Source organism: Bombina bombina, chromosome 5 (genome assembly GCF_027579735.1).
Source record: "Bombina bombina isolate aBomBom1 chromosome 5, aBomBom1.pri, whole genome shotgun sequence".
NCBI lineage: Eukaryota > Metazoa > Chordata > Amphibia > Anura > Bombinatoridae > Bombina > Bombina bombina.
The window spans coordinates 627,353,221-627,372,960 of record NC_069503.1 but is presented as its reverse complement, the minus strand read 5'-3'; the positions used below and the strand labels follow the sequence as shown (position 1 = coordinate 627,372,960).

The 19,740-nt window shown below is 36.4% G+C and overlaps 1 protein-coding gene across 1 annotated transcript in view; it reads right to left on the bottom strand.

Moving 5' to 3' along the window:
* TMEFF1 (transmembrane protein with EGF like and two follistatin like domains 1) overlaps positions 1–19,740 on the bottom strand; it is a 361,275-nt gene that overhangs the window by 114,146 nt on the left and 227,389 nt on the right. The window contains exon 5 of the mRNA XM_053714586.1: positions 10,217–10,313. Coding sequence (XP_053570561.1) covers positions 10,217–10,313 — 97 coding nt within the window. The remainder of the gene's footprint in view (positions 1–10,216; positions 10,314–19,740) is intronic.

Sequence of the window (19,740 nt, the reverse complement as noted above, 5' to 3'; positions counted from 1 at the left end):
AAGTAATGAGGTAGGCTACAGTTTTGTAAAAAAAAAAAGGAGATTTAGAAAACAAAATATGGAGTTCTGATTATCGATTATCTTTTTGTAAAGGAAGATGCCAACTAAATGATGACAACAGCATGCAGTGGCTGAAAGGAAGGGCCCTGAACTGCCTAAACAATAATTTAAAGGTTAAATGGTGGATTGGTGACTTCTGTAAAGGTCTCATTAGTCTCAAAGTCTGTAGAAAGATGTGAATAATCAGTAGTACGGTAAAAATGACCTAAAAAGGAACAGACAATGGACACACACACACACACAAACTCAAACTTGCACATACACCCAAGGAAAAACCGACAGAGACAGCCTCAGAAAACACACAAAGACATACAAACACACACACAGAGACAACCACATAAAACACAGAAAGACATGCATACACACACCCTCACTGAGACATCCACAGAAAACATACAGACATACACACACCCTCACAGAGACACCCACAGAAAACACACACCCTCACTGAGACATCAGAAGAAAAAACACACAAAGACATACACACACCCTCACAGAGACACCCACAGAAAACACACACCCTCACAGAGACATCCACAGAAAACACAGACATACATATACACACACACACCCTCACAGAGACATCCACAGAAAACACAGCCATACACACCCACCCTCACAGAGGCATCCAGAGAAAATACACAAAGGCAAACATACACACACCCTCGCAGAGACACCCATAGAAAAAGCTCAAAGACATACACACCCACCCTCACAGAGAGACCCACAGAAAAAAATACATACACACTCATAGAGACACAAACCAAAGCACAAAGACATAAACACAGACACCCACAGAAACACTCACAGGAGGAAACATTTATGCACCTTGCATCCCCTAAATCAACAGTGTGTGACATGCATGATAAAAAAAATGCATAAATTAAGAGATCACTTTTTAAAGAATCATATTTGTAAATGTGTAAACAAAAATAATTCTGTGAATTCAAAATTGTACATTAATGATCTGAGTAGATGGCTAGATGAAGAAAAGTACTTTTAAAAGGTTGACATATGTATGTTTGTTTTTTCCCCAACCAAGAGCACCACTTCAAATATAGTGTACAAATGTTCCCATCTGTCAGCTGTACTTATGGATTTTGAAAATGCTGTACTCCATATGGTCTTGGTGGAACCATAAGCTGTGGTACTCATACCATTAGATCTGGTTGAATGCATAATTTAGGCTTGTTGGTATGTATTTCAAAATAAAGTCAGCTGTAGTGTAAACTGAACAGTTTTAAGTTAACCTGACTCATTTCAAACACTGAGCAATCTAAGTCTGAGATTATAACATTTTATGCAGATGTAAAAATCTTAGATGAAATGCCTCCTTGCATCTGGAAGTCCTTGCATAAAGGGGCAGTAAAGTGTAATGTTTTATATATATATATATATATATATATATATATATATATAAATAAATAAAAAAAATGCATATCTGCCAAAAGGGCACCTACCATTTGTGTATTGAGGAGGAAACATTTCTGCATGGTTTTAAATATAGAATTTCTACAGCATTGTCAAATAATCATAAATACACTGCTGCTAAAAAAAATTGTTTTTATGGACCCCTGGCCCCACCATACAACTACTACCACACTGAAGTTACAATCTGAAATTGCACAAAGAAATAAAAAACATTTGCTAAGTAAGTCATACCTCCTCTGCAAATGAAAGTTATCTGCAGTCTGACTCAGGCACACGCTGAACAAACTTAAAGGGACAGTTCACCCAAAAACTTTCTCCCCTTTAAATTATTCCCAGTGATCCTTTTTACCTGCTAGAGTGTATTAAATTGGTTGCAAGTAGCTCCTTTACTCATATTTCAGCATTTGAAATAGCTGATTTAGCTTGTGGTTTCCCAACCTATACTGAAAGTTTTGATACTGGCGTATACGCTATTGAATAGCCTAAGTAAACACAGACAGCAGAATAGATTACACCCTCAGTGGGGGGCATGATAGTTAAGCAATAAAATGATAATTTTCCATTGTTCTCTCTATGTATTGAGCTTTGGTGTTCCGGACAAATATAAGATAAGGAAGCAAGTCTGTGCACATAAAAGTGATAACATAATGAGATCTGATATTACCTGAAGCTCAACCCATTGTAATAGGCTGTGGTTTCAAAGCACAAAACCAGCTACTTCAGATACACAAATAAACCCGAAAATGCAATTTCTCAAATATTTTATACTCTGCAGTTGGTATAACAAGTCATTTAAAATACATTTATGGAAAAACAATTTTACAGTGTACTGTCCCTTTAAGTGCCAAGTCTGTCTCACACTGTGCATAGTGGTTTAGTACACATTCAGAAATCCTCTCAAATGCTAATACTTTACTCCTTGTAATAACATTTCCCATGCTCAATTAGCACTCTGCTGTAGTACCAACTGGTGGCTGCAAAAATTAAAATTTTTTTTTATTTTTTTTTTAGTTCTTGCCTCATGGGGCCCCCCTGGCCCATTGGGCCCCTGACAGGAGTCACCCCTGTCACCCCCTGATGGCGGCCCTGGTCCCCATAGACTGCTATGTAAAGGCACTTTTCAGTGCGTTTTTTTTCTAACACCCCACACCTGCCACTTTTAACCCCTAAAAACTGCTTTTTTAATTTTTTTAATATTTAAAAAGCTACCTCACATGTTATTTTGGGGACAATTGGGCAGCATTTAAAAATTGACCAGAGGTCTGACCTCTGGATAATATTTTAGCGCTAATTGTTACCACGAACTTGTGGTAGCAATAACCAGCCACTTGAAATGGGTGGTTATTTATTGCATGCCTGTAAACAGGCCAATTGCCCGTTTACGGGAACGCAAGAAATTAGCACTCCCCTTGTAATCTAGCCCTTAATGTATTATCAGTTTATATTAAAACTTTGCTTTTAAGACAACATGTATGTAGAGTCTGCATACATATATAGTATAGTACATATATATATATATATATATATATACATATATACAGTATATATAAAATAAAAACACATTTATGCCTTTAAGAATGTTGCCTTTCAGAAATGTTATACTTGTATTTCAATCTGCTGTTCTGTTCTCAAGCCGTGTTATTATTTTTGCTAAATGCTTGCTAAATAAATTAATAAGATTGACACAACTTTAGACATACCTGCTAAATTAAAGATTTAATTATTAGAATTGTTGAGAGGGAGAGGCAGGAGAGCTTTGGGCAACATCTGAGAGAGAAGTTTGATACAGCATCTGCCTGTGTGCCACTGAATGATGACTCTCAGCGCTGTTACATGCTATTAACATCTGAAACCTGAAGATAAGTAATGCATTTATAGTTTAAGCACTGTCTTGTTTTATAAGCTAATTACTGATTTATGTTATTGCAGTAAGTTCATAATAAACACTATTATACTGCATTTTCTTGTGTCTGTTTCCCTTTTTCAGTTCTATTGTGAGACCTTGTGCACTGCCCCAACACCAGAATATAACAACCCCTTTTTTGCATGTGTGAGATCACTAATACAAATACCAATCTATCCAGTGAGACTACTTTAACATAACAAAGCAGACATGTGAATGTGAAACATTTGCTTGCATTTACAGATTCCAATTTGCATAATGTTTTCTAAATGTCGCAGTTGTATTTATTGTTTTCAGAGTTTCTACCAATTCTTGTAGATATCATGTACTGGGCCATTAACCATGACTAAATATGTTAATGGAAGAAATGACCACTGATGATTGGCTAGAAAAGATAGATGAAATGAGCCTAAATTAATTTTGAACATAACCTCGCCCAATGTATTTGTGAAACTGAGCTCTACACATAGCACAATCCCAACTATGGAAGCCTGAGACTACATATTTGTCTTTTAAATGTTTGAGAGTAACAATCTGCAGTTCCTAACCTTTGGGAAACACTTTTTTTTTTTCATTTTGCTTCAGGACAATAATTTTGCCATGGGCAAAACCACCACTTGTTAGCTAAACACAAGAATGTTGCTATTATGAACAATGTTCTTGATTGATTGCCAGTGGGTTTAAGTCAGGTCAAACTTTTGGAAAAGTGATGCTTCAAAATGACATTCTACTTTTGTTTTTAATTGGTCTAGTATATAAATATATCTTTGGTTTTGCTTTGTTTTAGTCTTCTGGTACGCTACAGCATTACTACAGAAAACACCAGAGATTATAAACAAAAAATAATCAAAGGTTTTACTTATTTATTTATTTTTTATTATTTTTTTCCCAAAATATTTTTATTGATTTTAAAAAATAATATAACAACAATTTCAACTCATGATATTGTCCATTTATACATAGTTACATAGATTTGTCCGTTTACAAACAAATATAGATTTCAATCATCAATATCATTAGGGGATCACTTTTGGGCCCCTATATGTTTATATGCCTAAACGAGGGGAGTTCTAGTGTAACAAATTTATAATAGAATAGGTATATCTATATGACAATATCTAAACACAGGAGATATATGGAGTATGCTGTACAAACAAATAGACATCATGTTAAGAATGTTATTGAAATCACATCATTATTATTTCCTAGTAAAGATAGCGCCCAGAGCATCTCTTAGGAGTCCCAAATATAACAGATCGGGTTATAGGCAATTAGACAAGACTAGCTGAGAGCTCCATATTAAGTTATAAGGACCTCCATTATTATCCAAACAAGCCTCCCTCACTATCTTAAACCTCTGTAAGTTGTAAATATTTGATGGAGGTGGATTAAATAATTTATTGCTTCTCGTGGGTCTGTTATATGATATTAACTATAGAAAATAGTAATCAAAGTATGAGTAGGTATATGATACATAGTCAAGGCCCTTAAGTAATTTTATCTGTTGGACTACAATTGCCTTATAATATTTTAAATAGATAGAGATGGATACTTTAAGAGTTATATAGCTTCCACTGCATTATAGCAATAAGGAGAGAATATATAGAGAGGTCTCATTCCCACCCACCAAAAGCTAGCCTTAAAATCTCAAATAATTATCTCACTGACTAAAGCAATTGCGTCCCGCTGCCGCGGCTGCAGACAGAGGGGCATCAACTCTATTAACAAGAGAATTAAATATATAAGGCATCATGTTTATTTGGAATCATACTATTAAAAAGCATGGTGAACTGAGGGTGGTTACCCCTGTGGCACGGGAAAAACAAACAAACAAACAAACACATAAAAAAAGCAAACTGCCCTAATAGATCATTAGATAGGTCAGAAGCATTGATGCAAATAGGAAATGTTAATTTTGTCCCAGCTCCATGTAAGTAACTTAACTGGTTTCCATATCAAGGCAAATCTAGCATTATGAGAGTCTATCCTATGCCGGTTCTTAGTTTTTTTCCTAAGGCTGGATATTGATCACCCCAGTTAAAGATACAGGCCCAATATATGTTTCCACTATCAGCAACTGTAGTAGATGAGATACATATGCCATACACACTGTTTGTAAAGGCAGCAGAACCAGTGATTGTGTTCCCTAATCTGGAACGATGTTCAGTAGTGCAGTCTATATCCTGCATGCTTTTCTTACTGTCCGGGTTGGCTGTCGGCACTTCTGCAGGTATTTCATCCTTCTCTGAGCCACCATGCCATTCCTCAGGCACTATCCAGGCCGAGAAATATTTCTCCTCTCGATCGCTGACCGCTGAGTTTATTTGTGCAATCCGGTGCTCCATAGCGCCACAGCTCTCCATGTTCGTCTCGGGTCCCCATGAGATTTGTGTGTCCTCCATAGGTATGATGTGGCTAATATAGCAGCTTTGTGGAGATATTTTTGGAAGGAGTTCCTTCAACTGTTGTCATAGGCTACTGAGATGGTCTTCTAATAGCTGTGGCCTGCCGCTCCCATTCATCTAAAAGCTCTCCCGGATTCACAGCATATGAGCAGCATGGGCTGTTTATCAAAGGCATCATTGCATGTGAGATGATATTTGGCATAGAGCAAAGTAAGTCTCAGTCCATATACTGTAGTAGAAAGGTTACCTATTTTCTCGCAAGGTGCTCTAGAATTTTGGTCATTCTTCAGCACAAATGACTGGTTATACTGACATGTCAGGATAATGTGGGGGGTAAAGAAAGGTCCAGGTCGTTGCAAGGCCTCTGCTGCACACCTCCTCTTATCAGGTCTGCCTGTTCTCGTTGATATGTATAAATCACATAAATCTGTTCTACAAGTAGTTCTTGTCACCTTTCTCTTGAAAAGAATAAGATTTAATGTTCCACTGTATTTAAAAGGCAGCCATCTTGGTCGCTGATCGGACACGCCCCACACTTATAAAAATGGAAATAATTGCTTAAATAGTTTAATTAATCATATGAAGATAAACAATTACATTTGGTTTAATCAATCATATGAAGATAAACAATGGTTCAGTAATAGTGAATCGCATTATGAATTAAAAATTGATTTTCAATAAGTAATTAGACACTGTAAGGTCATATAGTAAAATACTTTGGGATAAATTACAAGTGGAGTGCTAATAAAAGATTGCACTTGTATTCCCCTATAAAAGTCAAATGGAGAAAAAAGTGGAAAAACACCCCACTCTTGTGCAAACCTATTCGCATATTCTCATGTGTGCTAACCTGACATGAAAATATGAATATTTCACATTCCAATGTTCTTCACATCACAGAATATGTTCTACGTATTCATAAATAAATATTTCTAGATATATCTGATGTTTTTTTTGGTGCAATATATATTAATACCTAATATATATATATATATATATATATATATATATATATATATATATATATATATACTGTATATAGATACATGATTATACATAGGTATATGTATATATATATATATATATATATATATATATATATATAAATAAAGGAATATCTATTTAGAAATATTTAGAACATATACTGCTATGTGGAGAACATTGGAATGTGAAATATTTACAGTAAATACATAATTATTACCTGTTTTAATCTACTTAACGAAAAGTAAAAGAGAATAGCAGCACTCCAATGGATAGTTACCAATTTTTTTATTTGTGGCCCAAAGCACAAAGAAGCAGCAACGTTTCGAACTACATGTCCTTCAACATGTAGTCCGAAACGTTGCTGCTTCTTTGTGCTTTGGGCCACAAATAAAAAAAATTGGTAACTATCCATTGGAGTGCTGCTATTCTTTTCTACTTTTGGATATTATTACATGGTTGTGCAGTGCCCTGTTATAGCTTGCACCCAATTTTATTTCAGTGTGTGCTGGACTATTGTTGTTTCTTTCATCTACTTAACTGAAAGGACTCCAATGCACTTCTATATATGTCTATTTATGTATACATATGTATTTATGTGTATATATGTCTATTTATGTATACATATGTATTTATGTGTATATATGTCTATTTATGTATACATATGTATTTATGTGTATATATGTCTATTTATGTATACATATGTATTTATGTGTATATATGTCTATTTATGTATACATATGTATTTATGTGTATATATGTCTATTTATGTATACATATGTATTTATGTGTATATATGTCTATTTATGTATACATATGTATTTATGTGTATATATGTCTATTTATGTATACATATGTATTTATGTGTATATATGTCTATTTATGTATACATATGTATTTATGTGTATATATGTCTATTTATGTATACATATGTATTTATGTGTATATATGTCTATTTATGTATACATATGTATTTATGTGTATATATGTCTATTTATGTATACATACGTATTTATGTGTATATATGTCTATTTATGTATACATACGTATTTATGTGTATATATATGTCTATTTATGTATACATACGTATTTATGTGTATATATGTCTATTTATGTATACATACGTATTTATGTGTATATATGTCTATTTATGTATACAGTGTAACTGTACTTTGTGATGTATTTTTGATGTGTTTTGTGCAACTTTTCTAGTTTTGCAAAACAGTTAACCAGTGCTCTGAAGTTGCGGTAATCATTCTAGCATAAATTGCGAATGCGCTCATGCTTTCAACTCGTAATATTTGCGATAAGCCTGATGAACACAAAACCCTGCGATAAACCCTTTTTTCGCTCACGTGCAAACATTTGCGCTCCACTCGTAATCTGGCCCTTTATATATAAAGAGCAGTTAATAAAACATATTTTTAGCTTTGGATTAACCAGAAATTAAGAACATAGTAATGTGATGTAGTACTAATTCTAAAATGACATTACACTTGATTTCCCATAAAAGGTTTAATTATACACAGTGAAACAAATTCTACACTGGCACATTCATTATTATTTTGCCGTTTTTTCCTGTGATTAAAATCTGAACATTGTAGTTTCTCCTCCCAAGCATCCTAAATCTTGCCAGAATGTCACAGGAGGTCTGGCAACCCATAAAAGGTTTAATTATACACAGGGAAACAAATTCTACACTGGCACATTCATTATTATTTTGCCGTTTTTTCCTGTGATTAAAATCTGAACATTGTAGTTTCTCCTCCCAAGCATCCTAAATCTTGCAAGAATGTCACAGGAGGTCTGGCAACCGCAGCCCGGCAGCTTTCCCCATCAAAGCAAATGTCCTAGTTCCCAGGGACTGCTCAGCTCTGTTCACAAAACTCACTAGTATCTCTAGTCAATCATGCCCTTGCTGCACCTACAGCCCCATCTCATGACTCCGCCCACAAAACACTGGTGGCCTATTGCTTACAAGTCCTCTTTACGTTCCTGCCTGGAATGCCTCTGAGAAATTTTGGAAGGTATTTAGTAACAGTGAACCAAAATACATAATCACATCATTTTACTGGTATACTACTACTACTTGTAATGTAAGGTTTCTTTTTTTTCGAGAGAGTAGTAACTACTCTCTAGAAAAAAAAAAGAAACCTTACATTACAACTCTTATAGTTCTACTAGTATTTTTATAGGTCTTTCCTTACCAAACCTTGCAGGTCAAATATAATCCTAAATTTATAAAGGTATTCATGATTATTGTCAACTTATTTAGGACTCGTTTTTAAAAGATTTTTGGTGTAGCTGAGTATACAACATGGAATTTGTTGGATGTAATTTTGAGTATTATTATATTTGTTATGTTTGTTTTTTTCTTATCATAAGTTCACATAATACTTATGAACCAACATGAGTATTGAGGAGACAATTACACATTTATTTTTTTTTAGAAATTTATCAGTGAAGCCAATTTATTGAGAATAAGCCAATAAAGTTCTAGGCATTGTAGCTGCGATATTTGTTATAGGAACATAAAACAAGTTGGGATAGAGACAAAATATAATATTAAGTACTTTAATTACTTTACCTGCAAATGTATACTGCAGTGCCTCGCTATTAACCCTATCTTTTTAGTTTCTGGATTGTAAAGCTCCAACTCGCCCCACACATTTCCATCTATGGCTGTATCTATATCTATTGTTGTTTTGGTAGAAGGCAAAAGTGAATAGGGATTATCTGCTGGAGCATGCCTAGAAGCTGTGAGCTCAGTTGAAATACAATGCCTGTGTCTAAACACTGATAAGGGGGGTGGAGCACAGTGTTTCAGACAGCATGGTTATATAAGTATTTTTGCTTATTTTTGAAAATAATTTTAAAATACTTGCCAACAATTTTTTTATGCAAACTGTTTTTACTTAATTAGCCCTTTTAGGATATGCACAGATCTCAACCTGTTTTATGGCACTTTAAGCCCTGACTGAATATTTTACTTTTTTATTCTAGTTTTACAGCAGTTTTAGAATTCCATTGCCACGAGTATCCCTCACTGATAACACATTTTTGAAATAATAAATGTAAACTATATGTGTAAATTTTTTTTCATGCAGTATAAATCTAGAGACAATAATCACCAGACAAGGTTGCTGATATTGATATTTGAAGTCATATTTCTTCATTAAATCCAGTAAGAATACAGATTTGACATAGGGAAATAGTAGAATCTCTTTATTTCCCATAGTTTGTCCCTAGGAGTAAGTGAGATCATACACGTGAAAGTTATTCTACAAAGGCAATGTCAATTTTTTTCTACTGTAGCAATATGCTACATAACACAAACCAATAAGTACCTGATTATCTATATAAAAATATGGAGGTAAATTATTTAAAATAGCAAAGAACATGTGACTTCCTGTCTCAAAACTACAAAATTACTTACCCAATATCTTCTGCATCTTCATCACATTCTGCCCCATATTTGCAAGCTCCGCATTTAGAATGTTTCCTGTGAACCTCAGTCCCAGATCCTTCATACTCTACAGAAAATAAAAGTTTTGTTAACAGAATTATAGATATATTATAGTTTGTGAAAATGTTGTTTTTGGTAGCATTAGAAATAAAATTAACATAATAACTTAGGCTTGGTATGACTTAAAAAAACAAAGAATGTGTGGCTATGTTCAAACTCCGTTGTGATGTCCATGTGAAATGTGTTTGGCTTTTCACCAAATTCAAAGCCATTTAATTTAATTAGAAAATGCTGTGACAATCCATTATCACAAACTTATAAACTGCATTTGCGTTTTAGTAACAACCCATATACCCCGCACATAGATACTTTGAATGTGGTGTTAATCCATCAGAAAACACTTTTCTAATAGTAGGTTTGACCTGTTTACAATCCATGTTTGCCTGTTTAGAACTTACATTTTTGCTGTTAGCTCACCCTTTTTAACATTTATGTTTTAGTGAATGAACAATTAATATAATATATATATATATATATATATATATATATATATATATATATATATATATATATATATATATTTATACTGTATATATATATATATATATATATATATATTCAAATATTAGTCGTCATTTATCATCAATTTGAAATTAATTTTTTGTCATTTTACTTTCATTTTGGTCATTTATTTATTGCTTCCATAAAAGTCTTTGAAAATCCATGAGATTCTAGTTTTATTTTCCTTGTTTTATATTTGCAATTCTTCTAATGGATTTGAATGGCTTAAAAAAAAAGAAGCAAACAAATAAATAACCCAAACTGCCATATCATTATAATGAATTAGAAAAAGAGCAAATGATAATCTATGGAAAGGAGACTTTATGCAAATATATCTGATTCAACAAGTCCATGTCTAAAACAGGGACATTAAAAACCTTGCAATTGCAAGATTTATCTGCAGTCTTGCAATAAGTTAACATAATAAATGTGTTTGAAAATGTTTTGGATACATTAAAGGGACAGAAAAGTAAAAAAATAAACTTTCATGGTTTTGATAGGGCATGCAATTTGAAACAACTTCCAGTTTACTTCTATTTTCAAATTAGCATTGTTCTCTTGGTAACCTTTTTGGAAGAGACTACAGTCTAGATAGTCTCATACTAGGTCAGGAACGTGCATGTGTCTTTAGTGCTCTATGCCAATGATGTTTGCAACATTATATAACACAGCTACAAACAATGTTATAAATACTGCAGCCATAGAGGAATAAAAGACATGCATGCTCCTGAGCGCTGATGAAATGTACTCTTTAACAAAGGATAGCAATATAACAAAAGCAAACTTGATAATTAAAACTAAATTGGAAAGTTGCTTAAAAATGCATGCTCTTCTATCTGAATCATGAAAGCTTAGATGTGAGTTTACTATCCCTTTAAGACCTTGTTTGCTACAAATGTTTTCCAACAGCCAATTTTTTACTGGACTTTTTACTGGAGTAGAAAAGGCTTGCCATGGTCATTACATTAACCAAATAGCCATTGTTTTGCAGTTCCTTATCTAATAACCACTTCAGAAGGCAATTAGGGACAGATATGTGGCAGGGTTAGGCTTGTGAAGTATGACATGTACCCTTCTAGTCATTAGAATGTTTAGGCCTAAATTGCAGGTACATGGGGCAAAGTAAATAACAAAAATACACTGCAAAGTTTTTTTTACTGCACATAAATTATTGCTGGTAAAAAGCTGTTAAACATTAGGGCATTCCTAATCTCGTAAAGTAGGTTATCAAATTATATATATAGAAAAATCCCCCTAAATTTTAATGATGAATTGTGTAGAAAAATAATTAAACTTTAATAAAGGATTGTGAGCAAACTAGTAGTAAAAGTGAACTCAAGTACAATGTATGTGATCAATTACTAAAATCCAACATTATAATTAAAAATACCTTACGCTTAAAGGGACACTGTAACCAAAATTTTTCTTTCGTGATTCAGATTGAGCATGAAATTTTAAGCAACTTTCTAATTTACTCCTATTATAAAATTTTCTTCAATCTCTTGGTATCTTTATTTGAAATGCAAGAATTTAAGTTTAGATGCCGGCCCATTTTTGGTGAACAACCTGGGTTGTCCTTGCTGATTGGTGGATAAATTCATCCACCAATAAAAAAGTGCTGTCCAGAGTACTGAACCCAAAAAAGCTTAGATGCCTTCTTTTTCAAATAAAGATAGCAAGAGAATGAATAAAAATTGATAATAGGAGTAAATTAAAAAGTTGCTTAAAATTGCATGCTCTTTCTGAATTACAAAAGAAAAATTTTGGGTTCAGTGTCCCTTTAACATTTTAGTTACCATTTAGCCTTACTATCAGAATTGTAACTGACTCCCAAATCAATATGTGAAAATATCTTTCAACAATCCGGTATTTAAAAAAAATAAAAATACAAATAGACAAATAAATAAATTAATTAATTAATAAAATGTATAAAGAGCTGTCTAAACTATGGCCCAAGGGAACTCCAGGGTTTGTTTGTTTTTTGTGTAACCCGCAGCAAACTTGAGCAGGAAGAAGATATCAGTAATTTATTTTCAAAGAAGCAGTTCCAGGTATTTGTATCAAATGCAGTACATATTTATATTAAATTAATTAACTAATAGAAAATAATGCCCTATGTCATTTTATGTTGAGATGTTACCTTTAGTGATTATCTCTCCATATAAAAAATGTGGATGCCCCTAAATAAATCGATTTAAAACAAAAGTTTTATAAAACATAGCAAATCTTCTACTTAAAGGGATAGTCTAGTTAAAATTAGGCTTCCATGATTCAGATAGAGCATGCAATTTTTAACAACTTTCCAATTTACTTTTATCATCAAATTTGCTTTGTTCTCTTGGTATTCTTGTGGAAAGCTAAACCTAGGTAGGCTTAATTGCTAATTTCTAAGATGTTGAACTGCCTCTTATCTCAGTGCATTTTGACAGTTTTTTACAGTTAGACACTACTAGTTAATGTGCGTCATATCGATACCATTGTGCTCATTCGTGTGGAGTTATTTAAGAGGCAGCACTGATTGGCTAAACTGCATGTCTGTCAAAAACAAAATTTATGCTTACCTGATAAATTTCTTTCTTTTGCGATGTACCAAGTCCACGGATTCATCCTAACTTGTGGGATATTGTCCTTCCTGACAGGAAGTAGCAAAGAGAGCACCACAGCAGAGCTGTCAATATAGCTCCCCCCTTAACTCCACCCCCCAGTCATTCGACCGAAGGCCAAGGAAGAAAAGGAGAAACTATAAGGTGCAGAGGTGACTGAAGTTTACATAAAAAAATACTATCTGTCTTGAATAGACAGGGCGGGCCGTGGACTCGGTACATCGCAAAAGAAAGAAATTTATCAGGTAAGCATAAATTTTGTTTTCTTTTGCATGATGTACCGAGTCCACGGATTCATCCTAACTTGTGGGATACCAATACAGACGTTCCTTCTTACAAGAAGGATTAGGACACAGGGAAGGAACAACAATTTCTTGATTGAGATTCCTGTTAGTAACAACCTTAGTTAGGAACCCAGGCTTGGTACGCAAAACCACCTTATCAGCATGGAACACCAGATAAGGTGAGTCACATAGTAAAGCAGATAGTTCAGAAACTCTTCGAGCTGAAGAGATAGCAACTAGGAAAAAAACTTTCCAAGATAAAAGCTTAATATCTATGGAATGCATGGGTTCAAACGGAACCCCCTGAAGAACTCTAAGAACTAAATTTAGACTCCATGGCGAAGCAATAGGTTTAAACACAGGCTTAATTCTAACTAAAGCCTGACAAAAAGCCCGAACGTCTGGAACATCTGCCAGACGCTTGTGCAACAAAATAGACAGAGCAGATATCTGTCCCTTTAGGGAACTAGCTGATAATCCTTTCTCCAATCCCTCTTGGAGAAAAGACAAAATCCTAGGAATCCTGATTTTACTCCAGGAGAAGCCTTTGGATTCGCACCAAAAAAGATATTTACGCCATATCTTATGATAAATTTTCCTGGTAACAGGCTTTCAAGGTATTTATGACTGACTCCGAGAAACCCCGCATTGATAGAATCAAGCGTTCAATCTCCATGCAGTCAGTTGCAGAGAAATTAGATTTGGATGCTTGAATGGACCTTGAATCAGAAGGTCCTGTCTCAATGGCAGAGACCATGGTGGAAGGGATGACATGTCCACCAGGTCTGCATACCAAGTCCTGCATAGCCAAGCAGGCACTATCAAAATCACAGACGCTCTCTCCTGTTTGATTCTGGCAATCAGACGTGGAAGGAAAGGGAAAGGTGGAAACACATAAGCCAGGTTGAACGACCAGGGTACTGCTAGAGTATCTATCAGTACAGCCTGAGTATCCCTTGACCTGGAGCCGTAATGAGGAAGTTTGGCGTTCTGACAAGACGCCATCAGATCCAACTCTGGTGTGCCCCATAGCCACACCAGCTGAGCAAACACCTCCGGATGGAGTTCCCACTCCCCCGGATGAAAAGTCTGACGACTTAGAAAATCTGCCTCCCAGTTCTCTACACCTGGGATATAGATCGCTGAGAGATGGCAAGAGTGAGCCTCTGCCCATTGGATTATCCTTGAGGCCTCTATCATCGCTAAGGAACTCTTTGTTTGCCCTGATGATTGATATAAGCCACAGTCGTGATGTTGTCCGACTGAAACCTGATGAATCTGGCCGAAGCCAGCTGAGGCCATGCCTGGAGAGCATTGAATATCGCTCTTAATTCCAGAATATTTATCGTAGGAGAGCCTCCTCCCAAGTCCACAAACCCTGAGCTTTCAGGGAATTCCAGACTGCACACCAGCCCAGAAGACTGGCGTCTGTTGTCACTATAACCCATTCTGGCCTGCGGAAACACATTCCCTGGGACAGATGATCCTGTGACAACCACCAAAGAAGAGAGTTTCTGGTCTCTTGATCCAGATCCGCATAATCCCCATTCCACTGATTGAGCATGCATAGTTGCAGTGGTCTGAGATGCAAGCGAGCAAATGGAACTATGTCCATTGCCGCTACCATTAGTCCGATTACCTTCATACACTGAGCCACTGACGGCCGAGGAATGGAATGAAGAGCTCGGCAGGTGGACAAAATCTTTGATTTCCTGACCTCCGTCAGAAATATTTTCATGTCCACCGAGTCTACCAGAGTCCCTAGAAATGAAACTCTTGTGAGGGGGGAAAGAGAACTCTTTTTTACGTTCACTTTCCACCGAGAGACCTTAGAAAGGCCAACACTAAGTCCGTGTGAGACTTGGCTAGTTGGAAGGACGACGCTTGAATTCGAAATGTCGTCTAGATAAGGCGCCACTGCTATGCCCCATGGCCTTAGAACCGCCAGAAGGGACCCTCGCACCTTCGTAAAGATTTGCGGCGCCGTGGCCAACCCGAAAGGAAGAGCCACAAACTGATAATGCTTGTCCAGAAAGGCGAACCTGAGGAACTGGTGATCTTTGTGGATAGGAATGTGTAGATACGCATCCTTTAAGTCCACAGTGGTCATATATTGACCCTCCTGGATCAATGGTAAGATAGTCCGAATGGTCTCCATCTTGAAAGATGGAACTCTTAGGAATTGGTTTAGGATCTTGAGATCCAGAATTGGTCTGAAGGTTCCCTCCTTTTTGGGAACTATAAACAGATTGGAGTAGAACCCCTGCCCCTTTTTCTGCTTTTGGAACTGGGCAGATCACTCCCATGGTAAAAAGGTCTTCTACACAGCGTAAGAACGCCTCTCTTTTTGGCGGGTTTACAAACAATTGAGACAAATGGAACCTCCCCCTTGGAGGGGAATCCTTGAAATCTAGAAGGTATCCCTTGGTTACAATTTCTACTGCCCAGGAATCCTGAACGTCTCTTGCCCAGGCCTGAGCAAAGAGAGAGAGTCTGCCCCCTACTAGATCCGGTCCCGGATCGGGGGCTACCCCTTCATGCTGACTTAGTGGCAGCAGCAGGCTTTTTGGCCTGTTTACCCTTGTTCCAAGCCTGATTAGGTCTCCAGGTTGGCTTGGACTGAGCAAAGTTCCCCTCTTGCTTTGCAGCAGGGGAAGAGGTAGAGGGACCACTCTTGAAGTTTCAAAAGGAACGAAAATTATTTTGTTTGGTTCTAGTCTTATTTGACTTATCCTGAGGGAGGGTATGACCCTTCCCTCCAGTAATGTCTGAAATGATCTCTTTCAATGCAGGCCCGAATAGGGTCTTACCTTTGAAAGGGGTCGACAAAAGCTTAGATTTAGATGACACATCAGCTGACCAGGACTTAAGCAATAACGCTCTACGCGCTAAAATGGCAAAACCTGAATTCTTAGCCGCTAATTTAGCAAGATGAAAAGCGGCGTCTGTAATAAAAGAATTAGCCAACTTAAGAGCCTTAATTCTGTCCAAAATATCATCTAGTGGGGTCTCCATCTGAAGAGCCTCTTATAGAGCCTCAAACCAAAAGGCAGCTGCAGTGGTTACAGGAACAATGCACGCTATAGGTTGAAGAAGAAAACCTTGATGAACAAAAATTCTCTTTAGGAGGCCCTCTAATTTTTTATCCATAGGATCAATGAAAGCACAACTGTCTTCAATAGGTATAGTTGTACACTTAGCCAGGGTAGAAATAGCTCCCTCCACCTTAGGGACCGTCTGCCATGAGTCCTTTATGGTGTCAGAAATGGGAAACATTTTCTTAAAAACAGGAGGGGGAGAGAACGGAATACCTGGTTTATCCCACTCCTTAGTAACAATGTCCGAAACCCTCTTAGAGACCGGAAAAACATCAGTGTAGGCAGGAACCTCTAGAAATCTGTCCATTTTACACAATTTCTCTGGAACTACAATAGGGTCACAATCATCCAGAGTAGCTAAAACCTCCCTGAGCAATAAGCGGAGGTGCTCTAGCTTAAATTTAAATGCCGTCATATCTGAATCTGTCTGAGGGAATGTCTTTCCTGAATCAGAAATCTCTCCCTCAGACATCAAATCCCTCATCCCTACTTCAGAACATTGTGAGGGAATATCGGATACGGCTACTAAAGCGTCAGAAGGCTCAGCATTTGTTCTTAACCCAGAGGTACTGCGCTTCCCTTGCAAACCAGGCAGCTTAGATAAAACCTCTGTGAGGGTAGTATTCATAACTGAAGCCATATCTTGCAAGGTGAAAGAATTAGACGCACTAGAAGTACTTGGTGTCGCTTGTACGGGCGTTACTGGTTGAGACACTTGGGGAGAACTAGATGGCAAAACCTGATTTCTTCTGTCTGAGAATCATCTAATGCCAAACTTTTATAAGTCAAAATATGCTGTTTGCAATTTATAGACATATCAATACAAGTGGGACCTATTTTAAGAGGGGGTTCCACAATGGCTTCTAAACAAATTGAACAATGAGTTTCCTCAGTGTCAGACATGTTTAACAGACTAGTAATAAAGCAAGCAAGCTTGGAAAACACTTTATTTAATGAAAAAAACACAATTTGCAAAAACGGTACTGTGCCTTTAAGAGAAAAAACGGCATACACAAACTGCAAAACAGGTTAAAATTGCCTAAATTTTTCTGAAATTTTAACAGTGTACCCACTAAGCTTTAGAAGGATTGTACCACAAGTTAATAAGCAATAAACCCCCAAATGAAAACAATGGATTGAAAAATGTCTAAAACCGGTTAAACACCCCTATAAGCACCTTGCCACAGCTCTGCTGTGGCCCTACCTGCCCTTAGGAATGATAATATGTGGTAAAAGCTGCGAATAGGCCCTCAGAAGATCATCAGGACCTCAGGAGAAGTTGCTTGCTGCTTGTCAGTATAATTAAATGCGCAACTGAGGCGCGAAAATAGGCCCTGCCCACCTCACTCGATGTTACTGGGGCCTACTCAAATCTAACAAACCTAGTTTGAAAACCATTTAGGTTATAACAAACGCAAAATAAGCCAAATGGCCCCTCAAGCAAACGTCCCATAAACATAAACGTTACTCCCAGAACACACAAATGTTTGTACCAATTTTACATAAACTGAGTGCCCAATTTTTTTTTTAGCCCTTTATGCAAGCTAGTAAAACCTCTTTCATACTAGGATTACTGTTTACCCTTCCCCTAATGGGGATACTGTCAGCCTTTCTGAGTTAACACAGTCTCTGCAGAAAAAAATACTGAACATACCTCATTGCTGTATAGCAAGAACCGTTCCTCACACTGAAGTTTTCCTGTACTCCTCAGCTCATGTGGGAACAGCAGTGGACCTTAGTTTCAAATGCTAAGATCATCATCCTCCAGGCAGAAATCTTCATCTATGTCCTGTCTGAGAGCAAATAGTACAACACTGGTACCATTTAAAAATAACAAACTCTTGATTGAAGATGAAAGAAAAACTAACAGTTTAACACCTCTTCTCTTTACTCTTCCTGCTTAGAGCCAGCAAAGAGAATGACTGGGGGGTGGAGTTAAGGGGGGAGCTATATAGACAGCTCTGCTGTAGTGCTCTCTTTGCTACTTCCTGTCAGGAAGGACAATATCCCACAAGTTAGGATGAATCCGTGGACTCGGTACATCATGCAAAAGAAAGAACTGATATTAGGGGCAGTCTGCAGAGGCTTAGATACAAGGTAATCACAGAGGTAAAAAGTGTATTCATTTAACCGTGTTAGTTATGCAAAACTGGCGAATGGGTAATAAAGGGATTATCTATCTTTTTAAACAATAAAAACTCTGGGGTAGATTATCCCTTTAAATAATATTTTTTCTCAAACAGTCTGTCAGAGTATGGATTTATTGACAAACTGAATGTTGCTGACTAGCCAGCAATCAGTTAAGGATGTGTGCCAGTGAGCGCTACATGCACATAGTATATATAGCCTCAGATTAAAAACAATGAATTATAGCTGTTATAGAGTAATCAGACATGTCTTTATGGAGTTTACCTCCCTTAAGACCTAAGAAATACTGCATTGCTTGGATAAGTGGACTGATCTTCAGAGACTAGCAATTCAGACAATTTATATGCATGCAGGATCAGTATTGGTCAATACCAGTGTACTGTGAATATGAGTAAGTGATCAATAGTTTCAGATTCTATTATGATTTATAATAGCTTTTTCCATCCAGCGTTTATCTAATCACACACGTTTACATGCAATGTTTACTTTGCAAACCGTACCGCAAGACGATGAAGCAGCAAATTGAGTTCTGTCGAAATCCTCTTAAGCAACGTCTAAAGAAAATCAAAGACTTCCAAAACAATAATCTTAGCAAGTATTTTGAAGAAACTGACCCACCCCCCCACAAAAAAAAAAAGGAAAAAAAGAGAACTAGGCTGCGTTATAATCAGTGGGTGACTGAATTCCATGCAAACATCAGTTTTGAAAAGGATAAATACAAAATAATCTGGTTTATGCTAGCAATCAAAACAAAGATGCTAATCGTAGCATTCAAAGACATGAGTCATTTGCAAAATAAC